Genomic DNA, 20,409 nt, shown 5'->3' with positions numbered 1-20,409 from the left:
TCATCCTTCTTCTCATTTGCCACTCTACTATAAAACTTAGCTCCAAAGGTTTTAATGTCACCATTACAAAATACCTAAGAATTCCTTTTGGGATTTTGTTACATTTTTTTTTATATGAACCATTTTATTTTATGCTATTTTTTTTTTTACCAATGAGGCGGTGCTCACATGGTATTGATGCAGAGCTGCCTAAAAACTTGCTCCCTTCCTTTGAGAGAAATCTGTGAACAACACCTCTTTGGTAGACACCATGAAAATTATCACTAAATGTCTCTGGGACCTTAGAACATTTTTTTAAATGGTAAAACTCGGTGGAGCTGCAGAGATGAGAAAGAAGCAAAACCTGGCCACTTTTGATAAGGTGATGTATTTTCTTTAAGTGATAAGATTATGTTGCATATAAAGTGCAAAACATGGAGTCAGAATGTCAGTAAAATAACATGTGCGATCTGGAGCCACTGATTGGTTGCTGCCTGTCAGCAAAATTAGGGGAGACCACAAGAATGGTTGTATTGGATCACTGGGACAATAAGAGGTATTGTTTATTTAGTGATTTCATACCATTGGAAGCCTTTTTCATTTTTTTTAAAGAAAATCTGCAAGATGTTTATTTAAAGGGGTGGTCCGAAAGCCAAGGAAATTTTCATCTAAACCTCTATTTAGTGCCATAATCTGAAATAATATCTAATATACTTCAGGAAAAATTCCCCACTATTCCCTAACTACACTATCTAATTACTTTTGTATTTTCTTTCCCTACATCCTGTTTGATAACGCTATGCTTGAGAATTCCAGTGCATGCTGGGATACTCAATTGAAGTGTCATCAAGGAGAAGAGGCTGCGGAAACTGTTGCAGCCCCAGCTCCCTCCCTGAAACGAAGCGTCATCAGTGGTGCTCATTTCAGGGGCTGCGCTCGTCCCTGCGCGCTGTGTGATGTGCACAAGCGGCGCTAGTCTCTGCACGTTACCGGATGTTCCAACACTGCGCTCTGAAAGAGCGCTCTCCTCTGTATTACTAGCTCATTAATACTGATCTGAGCCTGCAACACAGAGCACGTGCCATGATTGTGCACATTAGGTACATTTAGAAACACTGTCAGTCATTACAGAGTGATGCATATTTTAATGACTGTCAAATATCTCCTATAATTAATATAATTATTTACTGCTTAATCCAATTGGAGTAATTCTGTTAAAATATAAAGTTTATTATTCCTATTACAATATTATAAAAACATACCAATATTTACAAAATATTCAAGAACTCCCAAGGGCAAAAAAAAATTAATTAATTAACCCTGTGTCATTCATATTTAGTTAGTGTAGTTTGGACTGATTATGATATTAGAAATTCTTCCTATAAGTAGACATTACTATTTGACAAATAGTTACCCATATAAACACTATAAGGAGATAACCCTATATAGTCACAATTACTGAGTAGCTAATTGATAACTCACTCACTGAAGGTGCTATAGAAGGAAAAATTGACATGGTCATTGTTACATTCATTAGACATTGCCATCTACCTATATTTTCTAACATCACATTATTAATTACCCACTCTGTTTTAATGCACTTTTCCTTTCTTATTTGTAGGGCACTGCTACTGCTGCTGCCACATCTGGACAGCCTGGCCCCCCGGTATGTATTTAACCTTAAAGAACTTTACATTTGTCAATTGATAATGTGGAAAATTCAACTTAATTTCATTCATCACAATGAAATATTATCTTTGTTTAATGAATGTCTCGTTATTGCAATGCTCGAAAAGTAATGCTTGCAGGTAATTATATAACAGGACATGCTCTATTAACCAGTCACTGCTGCAAGGAATTATTCAATTGTTAGTCCTTTGACATGACATTCAGGCGTATTTCCCTTTTAGAGACACATAAAAGTAGTGGATCTTACAAACTACGTTGCAAATATTGTACTAGCTAAAAAAAAGACAAAAACCATAGAACCCACAAAGTCCAGTAAGAACCAAATGTAATAAGGTAAAGCAAGGTACTTTATTGGGACAAATATGATAACCAAAAGTGGCTACAAAGACTGCTAAAAATATTTAAAAACATTAATAGACAACAAGACATTAAAGGGAACCTGTCAGCAGATTTTGCCGCTATAAGATGCGGCCACTGCCTTCAGGGCTTATCTACATCATTCTATAATGCTGTAGATAAGCCCTGGGTCTGACCTGCAAGTGAAGAAAAATAAGTTATGTTATACTCACCAGAGGGAGGTCCTGTGCGGTCTGGTCCGATGGGTGTCGTAGGTCCGGGTCCGGCGCCTCCCATCTTCTTGTGACGCTGCCCTCCTGCTTCTTCATTGCTCCCCAGCATCAGCGCTCCTGTGCAGGTGTACTTACCTGCCCTGTTGAGGGCAGAGTAAAGTTATGCAGTGCGCAGTCACTGGGCCTCTCTGACCTTTCCCGGCGCCTGCGAACTGCAGTACTTTACTCTGCCCTCAATAGGGCACAGAAGTATGCCCATGCAGAAGCGCCGATGCTGGGGAACCTTGAAGCAACAGGAGGGTAACGTCACAAGAAGATGGGAGGCGCCGGACCCAGACCTGCAAGTGAAGAAAAATAAGTTATGTTATACTCACCAGAGGGAGGTCCTGTGCGGTCTGGTCCGATGGGTGTCGTAGGTCCGGGTCCGGCGCCTCCCATCTTCTTGTGACGCTGCCCTCCTGCTTCTTCATTGCTCCCCAGCATCAGCGCTCCTGTGCAGGTGTACTTACCTGCCCTGTTGAGGGCAGAGTAAAGTTATGCAGTGCGCAGTCACTGGGCCTCTCTGACCTTTCCCGGCGCCTGCGAACTGCAGTACTTTACTCTGCCCTCAATAGGGCACAGAAGTATGCCCATGCAGAAGCGCTGATGCTGGGGAACCTTGAAGCAACAGGAGGGTAACGTCACAAGAAGATGGGAGGCGCCGGACCCAGACCTGCGACACCCATCCGACCGGGCCGCCCCCCCAGTGAGTATAATAAAACGTATTTTTCTTCACTTGCAGGTCGGACCCAGGGCTTATCTACAGCATTATAGAATGCTGTAGATAAGCCCTGAAAAGCAGTGGCTGCATCTTATAGCGGCAAAATCTGCTGACAGGTTCCCTTTAAAACAATGTTTAATAGTATTTTGATTTTTTTATCACTTTTGTGTCTGATTACCTATTTTCTCCCAATGAATTATCTTAATTTACGTTATTCTAGTATTTGGCCCTTGACTTGGCTTTTGTAACTTGTCTTATGTAAATCTTGTCCCATTTGAGATGTATAAATATGTTTATTTCTAGAACATTTTGGCATTATCCTCATATTGTAGATGTACTATCCAGCCTCTGCTATGTCACATATATCTTAGATCTTTGGTATAGCCTTACTGCAAAACCTTTCTATACTCCCTACTTTCCTTATTTTGTGATACCTTAATTGTCTGCATTGTTCTATCTTCTTTTTATCTCTGTGAGTCCTGCTGTCTCTTATTTCCTTTCTTTCTTCCACTTTAGCTTCTAGTGCATGAAAAAAAATATTCCGACTCAGACATTAACGAATCTGTGAAAATTTACATTGCCTGTATTTTGCCAGTGAATGCATTTTCTATTATTACAAAGTCATCATTTTTAGATATAAGAAAATAAATGCTGAAATACAAATTTCAATCTCTTGTTTTATACAAGTGAGATGCAGTTCCGTAACAGAATATTCACCAATTATTAAAATCCTGGAGAAGCAGATTTACTTGCCTCTATTCAGTAAATAGGTGCGACTTGGGCTGCTTTGATTTGGATGGAATATTGAGATATTTTACTTGTTTAGTCTGCAGTTACACAGCACATTGTGGTACACTGGAGTTTAGTCTGCAGTTAGGCAGTACAAGCAGTTCTATGGTACATTGCTCGTTATCAGACATTTATTTAGAATGATCTAATTAATTTTGCTCATTAGTATCTGTATTTAGTATAAAATTAAGATATCAACACCTAGTTTCTGAAAACTGCAGCAGAATAATTGTCTTTTCAAGGCCACTTACCCATAGCAAATTAGACAAAGTAATCTGTAGTGTAGTCCGTTTTGATTCAGTAAACTGAAGGCAGGTACATTGAGATGAAAGCTGAAGGTGCATTTAGAGGGGCTGATGTTTGCCCATAGACGAGTGGCAACTAACGATATACAAATTGATTGGCGCTCATCCAAAGGCCTATTCACTTGGACTGATGTCGTTGGTGTAGGTGCCGAAAGATCATTAATTCAATCGTTCTATCCACATACAGTATTCATATTGAGGGCAATGTGCTGCTGACTATGATTTTTATGTCAGTATAAGGCTGTGTTCACAAGTTGCTATTTTTCTGCAGCCAAAACATGATCTCTTGGCAGTAAAAAAAAGCTGCAGCCAAAACACAGGTTTTGCTGGCTTTTTCTTGCAGCGTTTTTGCTTGCGTTTTTCAGGATCCCAAAGTTTAGCTTTGCTTCCACCATACAAGCATGAACAACACAAAGTGTTATTGCCCACAGTGCAAGACATAAAAGACCATAAAACATTTTTGGTAAAAAGTTCAATTTCCTCAAATCATTTAGAAAAAAACTTTCTTATGTCTGAAAAATAGTGACTATTCTGAACAAAAAAGACTGGGATACATGTATGAACTAAGGTTCCATGAGTTCATGAAAAAATACACAATTTTCAAATGTAAAAACAGTGGGAGAAGTTAAATTGGTCGAGCACTGTTTAGCTTCACACATTTGTAGGGCACTGAGTTGGTAGGGCATTTTTAACTTTCAAACATTTGTACGGCATTGAGTTGGTAGGGCATTGTTTACTTTCACATGTTGGTAGGACATTGTTTACTTGAAGACATCTAACTAATTTAATTAAACTTTACTAATACATCTATGCTCATGTGAGTATACTAAGAAAATATGGTAAAATTTAAACTTGGGAAAATCACAAAAAAATGGGTGGTTTCACATCCTGCTGTACCTGACTTTTTTTTTTTTTTTTTTATACAAAAAAAAGCTGCAAAAACTAATAGCAGCATTTTTGCTACTTTTTTTCACCCTCATTGCTTTCTATGGGTGAAAATTTCTGAAAAAACTCCGAAAGAGTTGATATGCTGCAGTCTTAAAAAATGCAGCAGTTTTCCATTTCAGTAAGGAAAAATAAAACGTGTGCATGAAATTTCTGAAATCTCATAGCTTTTGCTGGTACTGTAAAAACAGCTTGTAATTTGCAAAAAAGCAGCAAAAGCACAATGTGTGAGCATAGCCTAAAAGTGATGTCCAACTTGTAGCCCAGAGAATGAACTTGTGTTTTATATTTCTCATGTGGGGCTCGCAGGATTAAGCAAATGCATATGGCGCAGCATATTGATCAGCTATGAGTTCTCCTGTATCCTCTAGTCCTCCCATATCCAATAATGGCTGTGTGTATATGTTTGCATACCAGCCCAAGTGTATATCTCTGTAACTGCCCAAATCTAAAGATATTTCAATTTTTTTTACACTAAATCAAATAAATAAAGCAAAAAAAGACCCAGACACAGCTGTCTATCATACAGTTGTGACTAAATCAATTTTTCAGTTTCCAAAATATCTAGAAAATCTATTTCTTTGGTACTGTGTACACATTAGATCGATTGTAAGCTCTTGTCTATATATTACTGTTTCCATTTAAACAATCCAAAAACTAAAATATCTGCCTTACAGTAATATTCCTCAAACTCGTCAACTAATCTGAACATAGTTAGAAAGTACACCACACCACATGCCGGTCATGGTTAATGCATTGCCCTGTCCTTCACAGCACAGGTGCTAAAAGCTTTCTACAGTAGGGCATTATGGGAACTAGATTTCCCACTGCAGACATTTTTAATTACAATATTTTATTTCATGATGTGTCATATTTTTACCCCAGGATAATTTTTCTAACTGTGTATAAAATTAATGTTAACATCAGAGGACGTTTCTCCTATAGACATTTAAATTAGCAATTTTCAAAGATTTCCATTTTTTTCTAAACCGATTGTCAGTACTGCTATCGCCTTCTTACACTTCGACATAAATCATGCAGAGCACTTATGAAAGACAACTTGACGTTGAATTACAAATTCAGCCGCAGATGTAAAGGAGACAATGTGTTAGGTTTCTCTTTTCCTGTGTGAAAAAAAGGTTGGTGAATCTCCAAATGTTTTTTTTATAGCCCAAACACTGTACAGTTTGTCCTTGCTTGATAACTCGTACCAATATGCCCAATACAGACAGCATTATACTGTAATGATCAAATACAGATGCCAAGGCTTGTATAGTGTTACATTTAATAAAATAGAAGGCAGGTATCAAGCAAACACAATGGAAAGGACTATGAAAAGGCATAATTTATTGATAACCATTAAGATATCATCAAGGCAAAAAATAAGCATAAAAACACTACCGACGCGTTTCGAACACTAAAGCTTGGCTATGATTAAGAGGCTTTTTATGCTTATTTTCTCCCTTGATATTTTAATGGTAAAAAATAATTTATGTTTTATAAGTCCTTTCCACTGTGGTTGCTGGATACCTGCCTTCTACTTTATAATTTCACAATTTCACATTGTCGCAAATGTATCACCTTGGAGAAACATGTAAGAAATTTGACTTGTTATGAATTCTTTCACTCATTCTTAGTGAACTCTTGTCAATATAAACAACCTCTGTATATGTCGTGGTCCTCAGATTATAGATATAGAGGGTCAGAGATGAATAAGATGCTCCAACGATGAGGCAGTCTATTTGGTTAGAGGAAGTTCACAGTTTTTAATAAGTAACCAACTATACAGTAAGAATACTACCGGGGTGTATGCTTAGCCAGCTTATACCACCCAGACTGGTCCTACTGATGTTCAGCAGATAAAATGTAGTTATCATCATATTAAATATCTGTGAGATGACCTGGAAGTTTCCTTTAGGCTGGGGTCACACTTGCGCGTGTGCAATGCGAGAAACTCGCATCAATACCCGGTGCTGACACTCGGGACCAGGGCATTCAGCTGCATAGAAATACATGCAGCCGTACGCTCCGGTCCTGAGCGCCGGCGGCAGTGCCAGGTATTGATGCAAGAGACTCGCTCGAGTTTCTCGCATTGCACATGCAAGTATGACCCCGGCCTTAAGGACAAACCCATGTGCAGAGAGCCTTAAAGGGAACCTGTCACCTGAATTTGGCGGGACCAGTTTTGGGTCATATGGGCGGGGTTTTCGGGTGTTTGATTCACCCTTTCCTTACCCGCTGGCTGCATGCTGGCCGCAATATTGGATTGAAGTTCATTCTCTGTCCTCCGGAGTACATGCCTGCACAAGGCAATCTTGCCTTACGCAGGCGTGTACTATGGAGGACAGAGAATGAACTTCAATCCAATATTGCAGCCAGCATGCAGCCAGCGGGTAAGGAAAGGGTGAATCAAACACCCAAAAACCCCGCCCATATGACCCAAAACTGGTCCCGCCAAATTCAGGTGACAGGTTCCCTTTAAGTGCTCAGAGTCCGCCTGTCTTGTATGTCCTATGCGTATAGTATCATCACATACTGTACTGAAAGAGGTATTCTACTAAAGAATTCACATGTTTAGAGGAGAAGTGTAATACCTCTACTTGTGGGATCTGAAAGACCATCCCACAATTTTTTTTTCTATTAGATTTGTATAGAAAAAACTTTGCATAAATTTTTATGCAAAGATGCCCAGGGACACAGTAACATTCGATATACTTACAAAAATTCTTTATTATTACAGCTTAAAAGATTGTACAGAGCTGTAATAAACAGTAGTCATTTGCATAGATCCCAACATAATACCTGTAAATTAAAGTTTTTTTCACATTTGACTGATTTTTTTTCCCCAAAAAACTTCTGCAACTGAAATTGCCTCTGAGCAAGGTTGTGTCTATGATGGGTGCATGGATTTCTGCAAATCCTATATTGATGAATAGAGCAATTGCAAAAATGTTTGTAACAAAACTTTTTTACGTTCTAAAATGAAAAAATCCAAATTAATGGATAAATATTAATGTAAAAATAATGTGTTTCTCTAATTATATGTGGTTTTTATTTTTATTTTAGGGGCCAAAAGGTGAACACGGCCCAATGGTAAGTAAATTCATAATAGGATTTTGTCATAATTAGGGAAACATATGGCTAATAGGAAAAAACATGGCACAATGTGCGACTGTAATTTGTAGTGCAATTAAAAATACAAATGTGCACGATTTATGAGCTATATTATTATTAACAAATAAATGGTCGTATTACTAACAACTTGTTATATTCCGCTTGCACATTAATAGATTATGTTTAAGCAGCCTCTTTTCCCACTGACATGTTCATTTAGTGATTGCATGCATCAGCTGCTCTATTAGGTAAGAAACTAATAGAGCACGGTATCCTGAAAACACGAGAGGATGTTTTCCAAATATGAGATTAAAAAATCGAAAATCAAATTCGCGTATCAGTTCTTAGCCCTAATATGCAGTGTAGAACCTGTAATTTATGGAAACTATCATAATTAAATTATAACTTTAAAACAGTAAAGATAATGGATGGTTTAAAAATGAGAGTTTTTTTCATCTTATTAAATGGTTAAAATTGTCAAGTGCTTGTAAAAACAAGCTACTTAGCAATTAATGTCTTATTAAAAATTCCTTCTTAAGAACTGAGGTATTTTTTACTTTATAGTTTACTACTCATTGCCATGGTTACAGGCCACCCCTGTCTCAGTATAGCTAGTTAAAGAGTGTGAGCAACTTGTGTGTGCAAGTGCTGCTGTGCTTCAGTTTCCCTTTGGCTTCTTCCATGCTGCAGAGTCAATAACACTTTTCTAAAAGCCTGGGAGGACGAAACAGTTTCAGCAAGGTACAGTACAGGAATAGTATACATAGTGATGTCACAGTACAGGAGTAATATACACAGTGATGTCACAGTACAAGGGTAGTATACACAGTAATGTCACAGTACAGGAATAGTATACATAGTGATGTCACAGTACAGGAGTAATATACACAGTGATGTCACAGTACAAGGGTAGTATACACAGTGATATCACAGTACAGGAGTAGTATACACAGTGATGTCACAGTACAGGAGTAGTATACATACTGATGTCCCAGTACAGGAGTAGTATACACAGTGATGTTACAGTACAGGAGTAGCATACATAGTGATGTCACAGTACAGGAGTAGTATACACAGTGATGCCACAGTACAGGAGTAATATACACAGTGATGTCAAAGTACAGGAGTAGTATACACAGTGATGTCAAAGTACAGGAGTAGTATACACAGTGATGTCACAGTACAGGAGTAATATACACAGTGATGTCACAGTACAGGAGTAGTATACACAGTGATGTCACAGTACAGGGGTAGTATACACAGTGATGTCTCAGTACAGGAGTAGTATACACAGTGATGTCGCAGTATAGGGGTAGTATACACAGTGATGTCACAGTACAGAAGTAGTATACACAGTGATGTCACAGTACAGGGATATTATACACAGTGATGTCACAGTACAGGAGTAATATACACAGTGATGTCACAGTACAGGAGTAGTATACACAGTGATGTCGCAGTACAGGAGTAGTATGCACAGTGATGTCACAGTACAGGGGTAGTATACACAGTGATGTCACAGTACAGAGGTAATATACACAGTGATGTCACAGTACAGGAGTAGTATACACAGTGATGTCACAGTACAGGAGTAGTATACACAGTGATGCCACAGTACAGGAGTAATATACACAGTGATGTCAAAGTACAGGAGTAGTATACACAGTGATGTCAAAGTACAGGAGTAGTATACACAGTGATGTCACAGTACAGGAGTAATATACACAGTGATGTCACAGTACAGGAGTAGTATACACAGTGATGTCACAGTACAGGAGTAGTATACACAGTGATGCCACAGTACAGGAGTAATATACACAGTGATGTCACAGTACAGGAGTAGTATACACAGTGATGTCACAGTACAGGAGTAGTATACACAGTGATGTCACAGTACAGGAGTAATAGACACAGTGATGTCACAGTACAGGAGTAGTATACACAGTGATGTCACAGTACAGGAGTAGTATACACAGAGATGTCACAGCACAGGAGTAATATACACAGTGATGTCACAGTACAGGAGTAATATACACAGTGATGTCACAGTGCAGGAGTAATATACACAGTGATGTCACAGTACAGGAGTAGTATACACATTGATGTCACAGTACAGGAGTAGTATACACAGTGATGTAACAGTACAGGAGTAATATACACAGTGATGTCACAGTACAGGAGTAGTATACACAGTGATGTCAAAGTACAGGAGTAGTATACACAGTGATGTCACAGTACAGGAGTAGTATGCACAGTGATGTCACAGTACAAGGGTAGTATACATAGTGATGTCACAGTACAGGAGTAGTATACATAGTGAGGTCCCAGTACAGGAGTAGTATACACAGTGATGTCACAGTACAGGAGTAGTATACATAGTGATGTCCCAGTACAGGAGTAGTATAAACAGTGATGTCACAGTACAGGGGTAATATACACATTGATATCACAGTACAGGGGTAGTATACATAGTGATGTCCCAGTACAGGAGTAGTATACACAGTGATTTCACAGTACAGGAGTAGTATACACAGTGATGTCCCAGTACAGGATTAGTATACACAGTGATGTCACAGTACAGGAGTAGTATACATAGTGATGTCCCAGTGCAGGAGTAGTATACACAGTGATGTCACAGTACCGGAGTAGTATACACAGTGATGTCACAGGACAGGAGTAGTATGCACAGTGATGTCACAGTACAAGGGTAGTGTACATAGTGATGTCACAGTACAGGAGTAGTATACATAGTGATGTCCCAGTACAGGAGTAGTATACATAGTGATGTCCCAGTACAGGAGTAGAATACACAGTGATGTCACAGTACAGGAGTAGTATACACAGTGATGTCCCAGTACAGGAGTAGTATACACAGTGATGTCACAGTACAGGAGTAGTATACACAGTTATGTCACAGTACAGGGATAGTATACACAGTGATCTCACAGTACAGGAGTAGTATACATAGTGATGTCCCAGTACAGGAGTAGTATACATAGTGATGTCCCAGTGCAGGAGAAGTATACACAGTGATGTCACAGTACAGGAGTAGTATACATAGTGATGTCCCAGTACAGGAGTAGTATGCATAGTGATGTCACAGTACAGGAGTAGTATACACAGTGATGTCACAGTACAGGGATAGTATACATAGTGATGTCCCAGTGCAGGAGAAGTATACACAGTGATGTCACAGTACAGGAGTAGTATACATAGTGATGTCCCAGTACAGGAGTAGTATGCATAGTGATGTCACAGTACAGGAGTAGTATACACAGTGATGTCACAGTACAGGAGTAGTATGCACAGTGATGTCACAGTACAGGAATTGTATACACAGTAATGTCACAATACAGAAGTAGTATACACAGTGATGTCACAGTACAGGAGTAGTATACACAGTGATGTCACAATACAGGGGTAGTATACACAGTAATGTCACAGTACAGGAGTACTAGTGCATGAGTGCAGGAGTAGTATACACAGTGATGTCACAGTACAGGGATAGTATACACAGTGATCTCACAGTGCAGGAGTAATATACACAGTAATGTCACAGTACAGAAGTAGCATACACAGTGATGTCACAGTACAGGAGTAGTATGCTCAGGGATGTCACAGTACAGGAGTAGTATACACAGTAATGTCACAGTGCATGAGTACTAGTGCATGAGTGCAGGAGTAGTATACAAAGTAATGTCACAGTACAGAAGTAGTATACACAGTGATGTCACAGTACAAGAGTAGTATACACTGTGATGTCACAGTACAGGAGTAGTATACACAGTGATGTCACAGTACAGAAGTAGTATGCTCAGTGATGTCACAGTACAGGAGTAGTATACACAGTAATGTCAGAGTACAGGTATAGTATACACAGTGACGTCAGAGTACAGGAGTAGTATACACAGTGATGTCACAGTACAGGAGTAATATACACAGTGATGTCACAGAACAGGAGTAGTATACACAGTGATGTCACAGTACAGGAGTAGTATACATAGTGATGTCACAGTGCAGGAGTAGTATAAACAGTGATGTTAGAGTACCGGGGTAGTATACAGAGTAAAGTCACAGTACATGGGTAGTATACAGAGTATTGTCACAGTACAGGAGTAGTATACACAGTAATGTCACAGCACAGGAGTAGCATGCACAGTGATGTCACAGTACAGGGATAGTATGCACAGTGATGTCACAGTACAGGGGTAGTATGCACAGTGATGTCACAGTACAGGAGTAGTATACAGAGTGATGTCACAGTACAGGAGTAGCATACATAGGGATGTCAAAGTACAGGAGTAGTATACAATGAGATGTCACAGTACAGGAGTCGTATACACAGTGATGTCACAGTACAGGAGTAGTATGCACAGTGATGTCACAGTACAGGAGTAGTATACACAGTGATGTCACAGTACAGGAGTAGTATGCACAGTGATGTCACAGTACAGGAATTGTATACACAGTAATGTCACAATACAGAAGTAGTATACACAGTGATGTCACAGTACAGGAGTAGTATACACAGTGATGTCACAATACAGGGGTAGTATACACAGTAATGTCACAGTACAGGAGTACTAGTGCATGAGTGCAGGAGTAGTATACACAGTGATGTCACAGTACAGGGATAGTATACACAGTGATCTCACAGTGCAGGAGTAATATACACAGTAATGTCACAGTACAGAAGTAGCATACACAGTGATGTCACAGTACAGGAGTAGTATGCTCAGGGATGTCACAGTACAGGAGTAGTATACACAGTAATGTCACAGTGCATGAGTACTAGTGCATGAGTGCAGGAGTAGTATACAAAGTAATGTCACAGTACAGAAGTAGTATACACAGTGATGTCACAGTACAAGAGTAGTATACACTGTGATGTCACAGTACAGGAGTAGTATACACAGTGATGTCACAGTACAGAAGTAGTATGCTCAGTGATGTCACAGTACAGGAGTAGTATACACAGTAATGTCAGAGTACAGGTATAGTATACACAGTGACGTCAGAGTACAGGAGTAGTATACACAGTGATGTCACAGTACAGGAGTAATATACACAGTGATGTCACAGAACAGGAGTAGTATACACAGTGATGTCACAGTACAGGAGTAGTATACATAGTGATGTCACAGTGCAGGAGTAGTATAAACAGTGATGTTAGAGTACCGGGGTAGTATACAGAGTAAAGTCACAGTACATGGGTAGTATACAGAGTATTGTCACAGTACAGGAGTAGTATACACAGTAATGTCACAGCACAGGAGTAGCATGCACAGTGATGTCACAGTACAGGGATAGTATGCACAGTGATGTCACAGTACAGGGGTAGTATGCACAGTGATGTCACAGTACAGGAGTAGTATACAGAGTGATGTCACAGTACAGGAGTAGCATACATAGGGATGTCAAAGTACAGGAGTAGTATACAATGAGATGTCACAGTACAGGAGTCGTATACACAGTGATGTCACAGTACAGGAGTAGTATGCACAGTGATGTCACAGTGCAGGAGTAGTATACACAGTGATGTCACAGTGCAGGGATAGTATACACAGTGAAGTCACAGTACAGGGGTAGTATACAGAGTGATGTCACAGTACAGGGATAGTATACACAGTGAAGTCACAGTACAGGAGTAGTATGCAGAGTGATGTCACAGTACAGGAGTAGCATACAAAGGGATGTCAAAGTACAGGAGTAGTATGCACAGTGATGTCACAGTACAGAAGAAGTATGCACAGTGATGTCACAGTACAGGGGTAGTATACACAGTGATGTCTCAGTACAGAAGTAGTGTGCACAGTGATGTCACAGTACAGGGGTAGTATACACAGTGATGTCTCAGTACAAGATTAGTATACACAGTGATGTCACAGTACAGGGGTAGTATACACAGTGATGTCTCAGTACAGGAGTAGTATACACAGTGATGTCACAGTATAGGGGTAGTATATACAGTGATGTCACAGTATAGAAGTAGTATACACAGTGATGTCACAGTACAGGGATATTATACACAGTGATGTCGCAGTACAGGAGTAGTATGCACAGTGATGTCACAGTACAGGGGTAGTATACACAGTGATGTCACAGTACAGAGGTAATATACACAGTGATGTCACAGTACAGGAATAGTATACACAGTGATGTCGCAGTACAGAAGTAGTATACACAGTGATGTCACAGTACTGGGATATTATACACAGTGATGTTGCAGTACAGGAGTAGTATGCACAGTGATGTCACAGTACAGGAGTAATATACACAGTGATGTCACAGTACAGGAGTAGTATACACAGTGATGTCACAGTACAGAGTAGTATACACAGTGATGTCACAGTACAGGAGTAGTATACACAGTGATGTCACAGTACAGGAGTAGTATACACAGTGATGTCACAGTACAGAGTAGTATACACAGTGATGTCACAGTACAGGAGTAGTATACACAGTGATGTCACAGTACAGGAGTAGTATACACAGTGATGTCACAGTACAGGAGTAGTATACACAGTGATGTCACAGTACAGAGTAGTATACACAGTGATGTCACAGTACAGGAGTAGTATACACAGTGATGTCACAGTACAGGAGTAGTATACACAGTGATGTCACAGTACAGAGTAGTATACACAGTGATGTCCCAGTACAGGAGTAGTATACACAGTGATGTCACAGTACAGAGTAGTATACACAGTGATGTCACAGTACAGGAGTAGTATACACAGTGATGTCACAGTACAGGAGTAGTATACATAGTGATGTCCCAGTACAGGAGTAGTATACACAGTGATGTCACAGTACAGAAGTAGTATGCACAGTGATGTCACAGTACAGGAGTAGTATACACAGTGATGTCACAGTACAGGAGTAGTATACATAGTGATGTCACAGTACAGAGTAGTATGCACAGTGATGTCACAGTACAGGAGTAGTATACACAGTGATGTCACAGTACAGGAGTAGTATGCACAGTGATGTCAAAGTACAGGAGTAGTATGCACAGTGATGTCACAGTACAGGAGTAGTATACATAGTGATGTCCCAGTACAGGAGTAGTATGCACAGTGATGTCACAGTACAGGAGTAGTATACACAGTGATGTCACAGTACAGGAGTAGTATACACAGTGATGTCACAGTACAGGAGTAGTATGCACAGTGATGTCACAGTACAGGAGTAGTATACACAGTGATGTCACAGTACAGGAGTAGTATACACAGTGATGTCACAGTACAGGAGTAGTATACACAGTGATGTCACAGTACAGGAGTAGTATACACAGTGATGTCACAGTACAGGAGTAGTATGCACAGTGATGTCACAGTACAGGAGTAGTATACATAGTGATGTCACAGTGCAGGAGTAGTATACACAGTGATGTCACAGTACAGGAGTAGTATACATAGTGATGTCCCAGTACAGGAGTAGTATACACAGTGATTTCACAGTACAGGAGTAGTATGCACAGTGATGTCACAGTACAGGGGTTGTACACAAAGTGATGTTACAGTACAGGGGTGTTATACACAGTGTTATCACAGTACAGGAGTACTATACACAGTGATGTCACAGTACAGTGGTAGCGTACAAAGTGGTGTGACTCACTGGGTAATGCGCACTTGGGCACCATTTATATGAAGTCCATTGGGAGGGTCCATTTTCTGTAGCATAAGTAGTATCCATTGAAAATGGATCATGCTGCCATCTAGTGGCTGAAATGTAAGTTGCAGAAGGAGACTAAATTAAATAAAGAATAAGGAAGGAATGTAAAGAGAAGGAGAATGGCCAGGGCACAATAGTAATACCAAATGTGCAATTAGTGCATGTGTTGAAAAACATAGCACAATACAGTATGAACATATAAATAAATAAATAAGACTACTGAATGCATAAATGCATGAATGGTGCAAATGTGAATAATGAATAAATTAATAATTAATGATATACAATGACAAACACAGGACTAATTATAAAAATAAATGCTAATGATTGAATAGTGGAACAACGCATAATAAATAGTTGCAATACATAATTATTAAAATATATATAATATATAAAAAACATGAAAGGAAGGGAAAAGGGAGGGGGAAGGGGGGAAGGAGGTGGGAAATAGGAGGAAAAGGGTGACCAGAAAAATGCACACAGGAAAATTGCCCACAGGAAAATAGCACACAGGATAAATGCCCACAGGAAAATTGCCCACACGGAAAATTGCCCACACGGAAAATTGCCCACACGGAAAATTCCCCACACGGAAAATTGCCCACACAGAAAATTCCCCACATGGAAAATTTCCCACACGGAAAATTCCCCACACGGAAAATTGCCAATTACAGCATCACAAAAGTTTTAGATGTATGATATTTCAGGTGCAAGGTGAGGATGTTCACATAATATGTGATTAACTTCTGATTTACAGTTGACCTAGTGCAAAACTGCAAAAATGATGATCTGTGGTTTGCAGCAGTCTGTCATTATCAGCAATAGATAGATCTAGTCTGCTCTCTTCTCTCACTGATTCTGCCTTACTCCTCCCACCAGCCCAAAACAGCCACCTTCAGTGTTGGAACCCTGCCAAACTATCAATAAATCATCGATACAACAAAATCAGCACTGCACATGGCCAGTGGCACATGCCCCATCATCATGGAAAACATGCCTCTCCCAGAATCCTAAAAACAGGTTTGCGTACAATGGGGCACATGTCGCACTCATGGCAGTTCCCTGCTTCTGTAAATCGCTTTGATCTTTAAATGCAACAAAATTTTGTTTCAAGATAAACTTAAGCAGTTCCAATATCAAAATATCAAAGGGCTATTCAAATTACTCATCTTCATGAAAAAGCTTACTGTTTCTAACCCTGTGCTTTAAGGTATTGTCCTAAAAGGAACATATATCACTTATTCACAGGATAGATAATAAATATATGATTTTTGGGGGTCCAACTGCTGAGACTTCCACCCATCACCTAAACAGGAGTCACAAAGGCTACCTCCAATCATATGATCAGTTGGAATCTGAGTGATTACTCCCATAGATCAGTCATATATCCCTGTTATATATTTTGGTTATGGGATTGAAGGAAGCATTGAGCACAATAAGATCAGTGACATATTACCAGTTTCCTATTTCGTGAGGTGAAAATGATTACTACCTTCAGAAAATAAAACAATAATCCACTTACTCCATATATCCTGGAAAGCCATGATTTCATATTAATAAAAATAGAAATAACATTAGTTGTAAATATATCATAAATAATCTTGTGCCTTCACATTTGAGTATTTTTATAAGGGGGAAAAATCCTTACTTTTAGAATTGTTTGCACGCATTAGATGTGTTTCCTGTTAGCCATCTGATGAAGTGTAAATCATATCCAGCCTGCTTCAGAGTACTAACCTGGAGGCACATGGTGTTCTTGCAAATTAAAATGAAAAATCTGAGCAATTGAACACACAGGAAAGTAAAGCATAAAAATAATTAAAAGAACACTTACAGTTTGATGATCTGTTATTTCAGTCTTATAGCCACTGGTAAGTTTATTTTTAGTGCAAATATGTCTTCCTTTTTCAGCCTAGACTCTATTGCTGTACTTTTTATACATACATAAAAAGAAGATACATGGAGGGTTTTGTGTGGTAACATTAAAAGAAAGGGCTTGTAAAATGATGCCATGCATCACACAAAGCTCCTCTCATCAAAGGATCGCTCCACAAGGTCAGGATTCCTCTTTGTCAAACAACCGACTGTATTCTGCCTTCAAGATTTTGTTAATGTCGCAATTAACTAATAATCTTATAAGGAAGTGTCATGGGTTTCACCTTATTTTTAATGGTGCATTTCATCTACCTATCTGACTAGCTAGATAGATAGATAGATAGATAGATAGATAGATAGATAGATAGATAGATAGACAGATATATAGAAAGATGGATAGATAGATAGATAGATATGGGATAGATAAATAGATACATAGATAGATACCGTAATTATATATATTACCTCTCTATCCCATATCTATCTGTCTGTCTATCTATCTATCTATCTATCTATCTATCTGTCTATGTACCTATCCCATATCTATCTATCTATCTATCTATTTATCTATCTGTCTATCTATTGGAGTGCCCCCAGACGCAGGGCAATGGGGTACCCGCTACCGGGTCTCTCTGTCTCGGTCCTGGGGATGTCACGGTGGCTAGACCCGGTCCGTGGCCCTGCTAAGGGGGCGTCCAATTGAAGGTCATGGTGAGTGGTGCAAGGCGCGATGAATAACGAAGACACAGGGTTGCAGTCTCTTTACCTTTTACTGTAGACTTCAGCATCCACAATCCAGAGCACTGCTAACAGGGCTGGCTGAGACCGGCCGGTCCGAAGGCACATCCAGAGTTCCCTTTGCAGGTGGAAATCAGTAGCCTTCCTACTTGCGCCTGTGTGTTGTAGTACCTCCCTGTTGAGCACCATGGGATAGTCCTCACAACTCTCGTATCTGTTTCTGATGTTCTCTCTCCGTCCCCCAGTTGGTATGGCTAGAACGCACCCGTATGACGGGGTAGGCCTGGAGTTATTTTATAGAGACCCTAGAGACGCCCCTCTCCCACAATTGCCTCCGTTGTCTGCTTAGATGAAAAGGTGAGACAGCCAACCTAAAGTCAACTGCCCTGCCGTGATTCGGAGTAGTGCGCAGAGCCAGTACTCCCTCGGTGTTCCGGCCACCGGCTACACGCCTCAGAAGAATGTTGCCATGATCTTAGGGCATGACTCCTCCCGGTATTATCTCCTTAGTGCTGTGATCTCGTTTCTCACTACTCCACAATATCCTTCGCTTCTTGTCCTTCCTTAGGATGCCGCCACAATGAAGTGCAGGCGCGGCTCCGTAACGAACTGTCTCTTGCTAGGCCACTGTCAGGATCCCACCCCTGACAGGGACCCCCCTGAGTCTTCCCAAGCAACACTCTCCTCTCACTAGATGCTACTTGGGCAAGACCCAGTCAGCTTCTGTCTAACTTCCTTTCCAACCCCCAGTTTTACCAGAGTGTGAGGAGTGGCCTAATACATAGAACTTTTGCTCCCCCTGGTGGCCGGAGTGTGAAGTGTAATGTGTGACTGTGATACCTGGTCAGGTGAACTCTTTTAGTACAATCAGATATACCATCACTCCCCTTAGTGGCAGAGCAACAATACTGCACGACCAGGTCTCTGGGGCGCTGTACTATCCCATATCTATCTATCTATCTATCTATCTATCTATCTATCTATCTATCTATCTATCTATCTATCCCATATCTATTTATCTATGTCTGTCTATCTATCTATGCATCTATCTATCTATCTATCTAGACATAGGAAAGAAATGCAGGCAGCACTCCATAGCTTAAAGGTGAAAAAATGTGGTTTTATTTCAAACCCACATGCTGTAGCTATCTATCTATCTATCTATCTATCTATCTATCTATCTATCTATCTATCTATCTATCTACACACAGTGGGTACGGAAAGTATTCAGACCCCTTTACATTTTTCACTCTTTGTTTCATTGCAGCCATTTGGTAAATTCAAAAAAGTTCTTTTTTTCCTCATTAATGTACACTCTGCACCCCACCATGACTGAAAAAAAACCAGAAATGTAGAAATTTTTGCAAATTTATTAAAAAACAATAAATAGATATGGGATAGATAGATAGATAGATAGATAGATAGATAGATAGATAGATAGATAGATAGATAGATAGAACAGTCTGATGATAAATGGGCTGGAACAAACCATACATTGACAAAGCAAGAGAGCAAGAGAAACCAGATCTGGTGAAATGCTACTATAACAGCAGACCAAATCAGAGAGGATATGTGAAGCATATGAGGGAACTCTGGATGGACACAAGATCTACATGTCCACTGACAGAGAAACAACTAGTCACACAATGTTTCAATGTCATTAAGAGAAAGCTATTATCACAACTTGAGATATATCAACTGCAGATCCACCCCACATGAAGACCTGGAAGAACAACACGTGCCACCCCCTGAATATCCTGATCCAATACTGCAAATAGAGAGCTCTGCAGCTGATCTGAAACAGAAGATCTTAGATAAACTAAATACTATCAATGCCAGAAATCGACTGCCAAGGCTCAGCAAACAAACACCACCAGGCAGTATGCTAGAAGATGCCAATAGAGCACTTGCATCAATACCTACCACCACCATAACTCAAACTAATTAACTGATCTATGCTACTGCCTCA

At 39.7% G+C, this 20,409-nt stretch overlaps 1 protein-coding gene across 2 annotated transcripts in view; it reads left to right on the top strand.

Moving 5' to 3' along the window:
• The window catches only part of COL19A1 (collagen type XIX alpha 1 chain), a 1,614,879-nt gene that overhangs the window by 1,371,450 nt on the left and 223,020 nt on the right, over positions 1–20,409 (top strand). For both annotated transcript variants that reach the window (XM_077289962.1, XM_077289964.1), the window contains exons 40-41: positions 1,601–1,645; positions 8,103–8,129. In XM_077289962.1, coding sequence (XP_077146077.1) covers positions 1,601–1,645; positions 8,103–8,129 — 72 coding nt within the window. The remainder of the gene's footprint in view (positions 1–1,600; positions 1,646–8,102; positions 8,130–20,409) is intronic.

The sequence above is a fragment of the Ranitomeya variabilis genome, chromosome 2 (assembly GCF_051348905.1).
Source record: "Ranitomeya variabilis isolate aRanVar5 chromosome 2, aRanVar5.hap1, whole genome shotgun sequence".
Classification (NCBI taxonomy): Eukaryota; Metazoa; Chordata; class Amphibia; order Anura; family Dendrobatidae; genus Ranitomeya; species Ranitomeya variabilis.
Note: the sequence above shows the minus strand (reverse complement) of the source record. Positions and strands in the feature narration are given on the sequence as shown.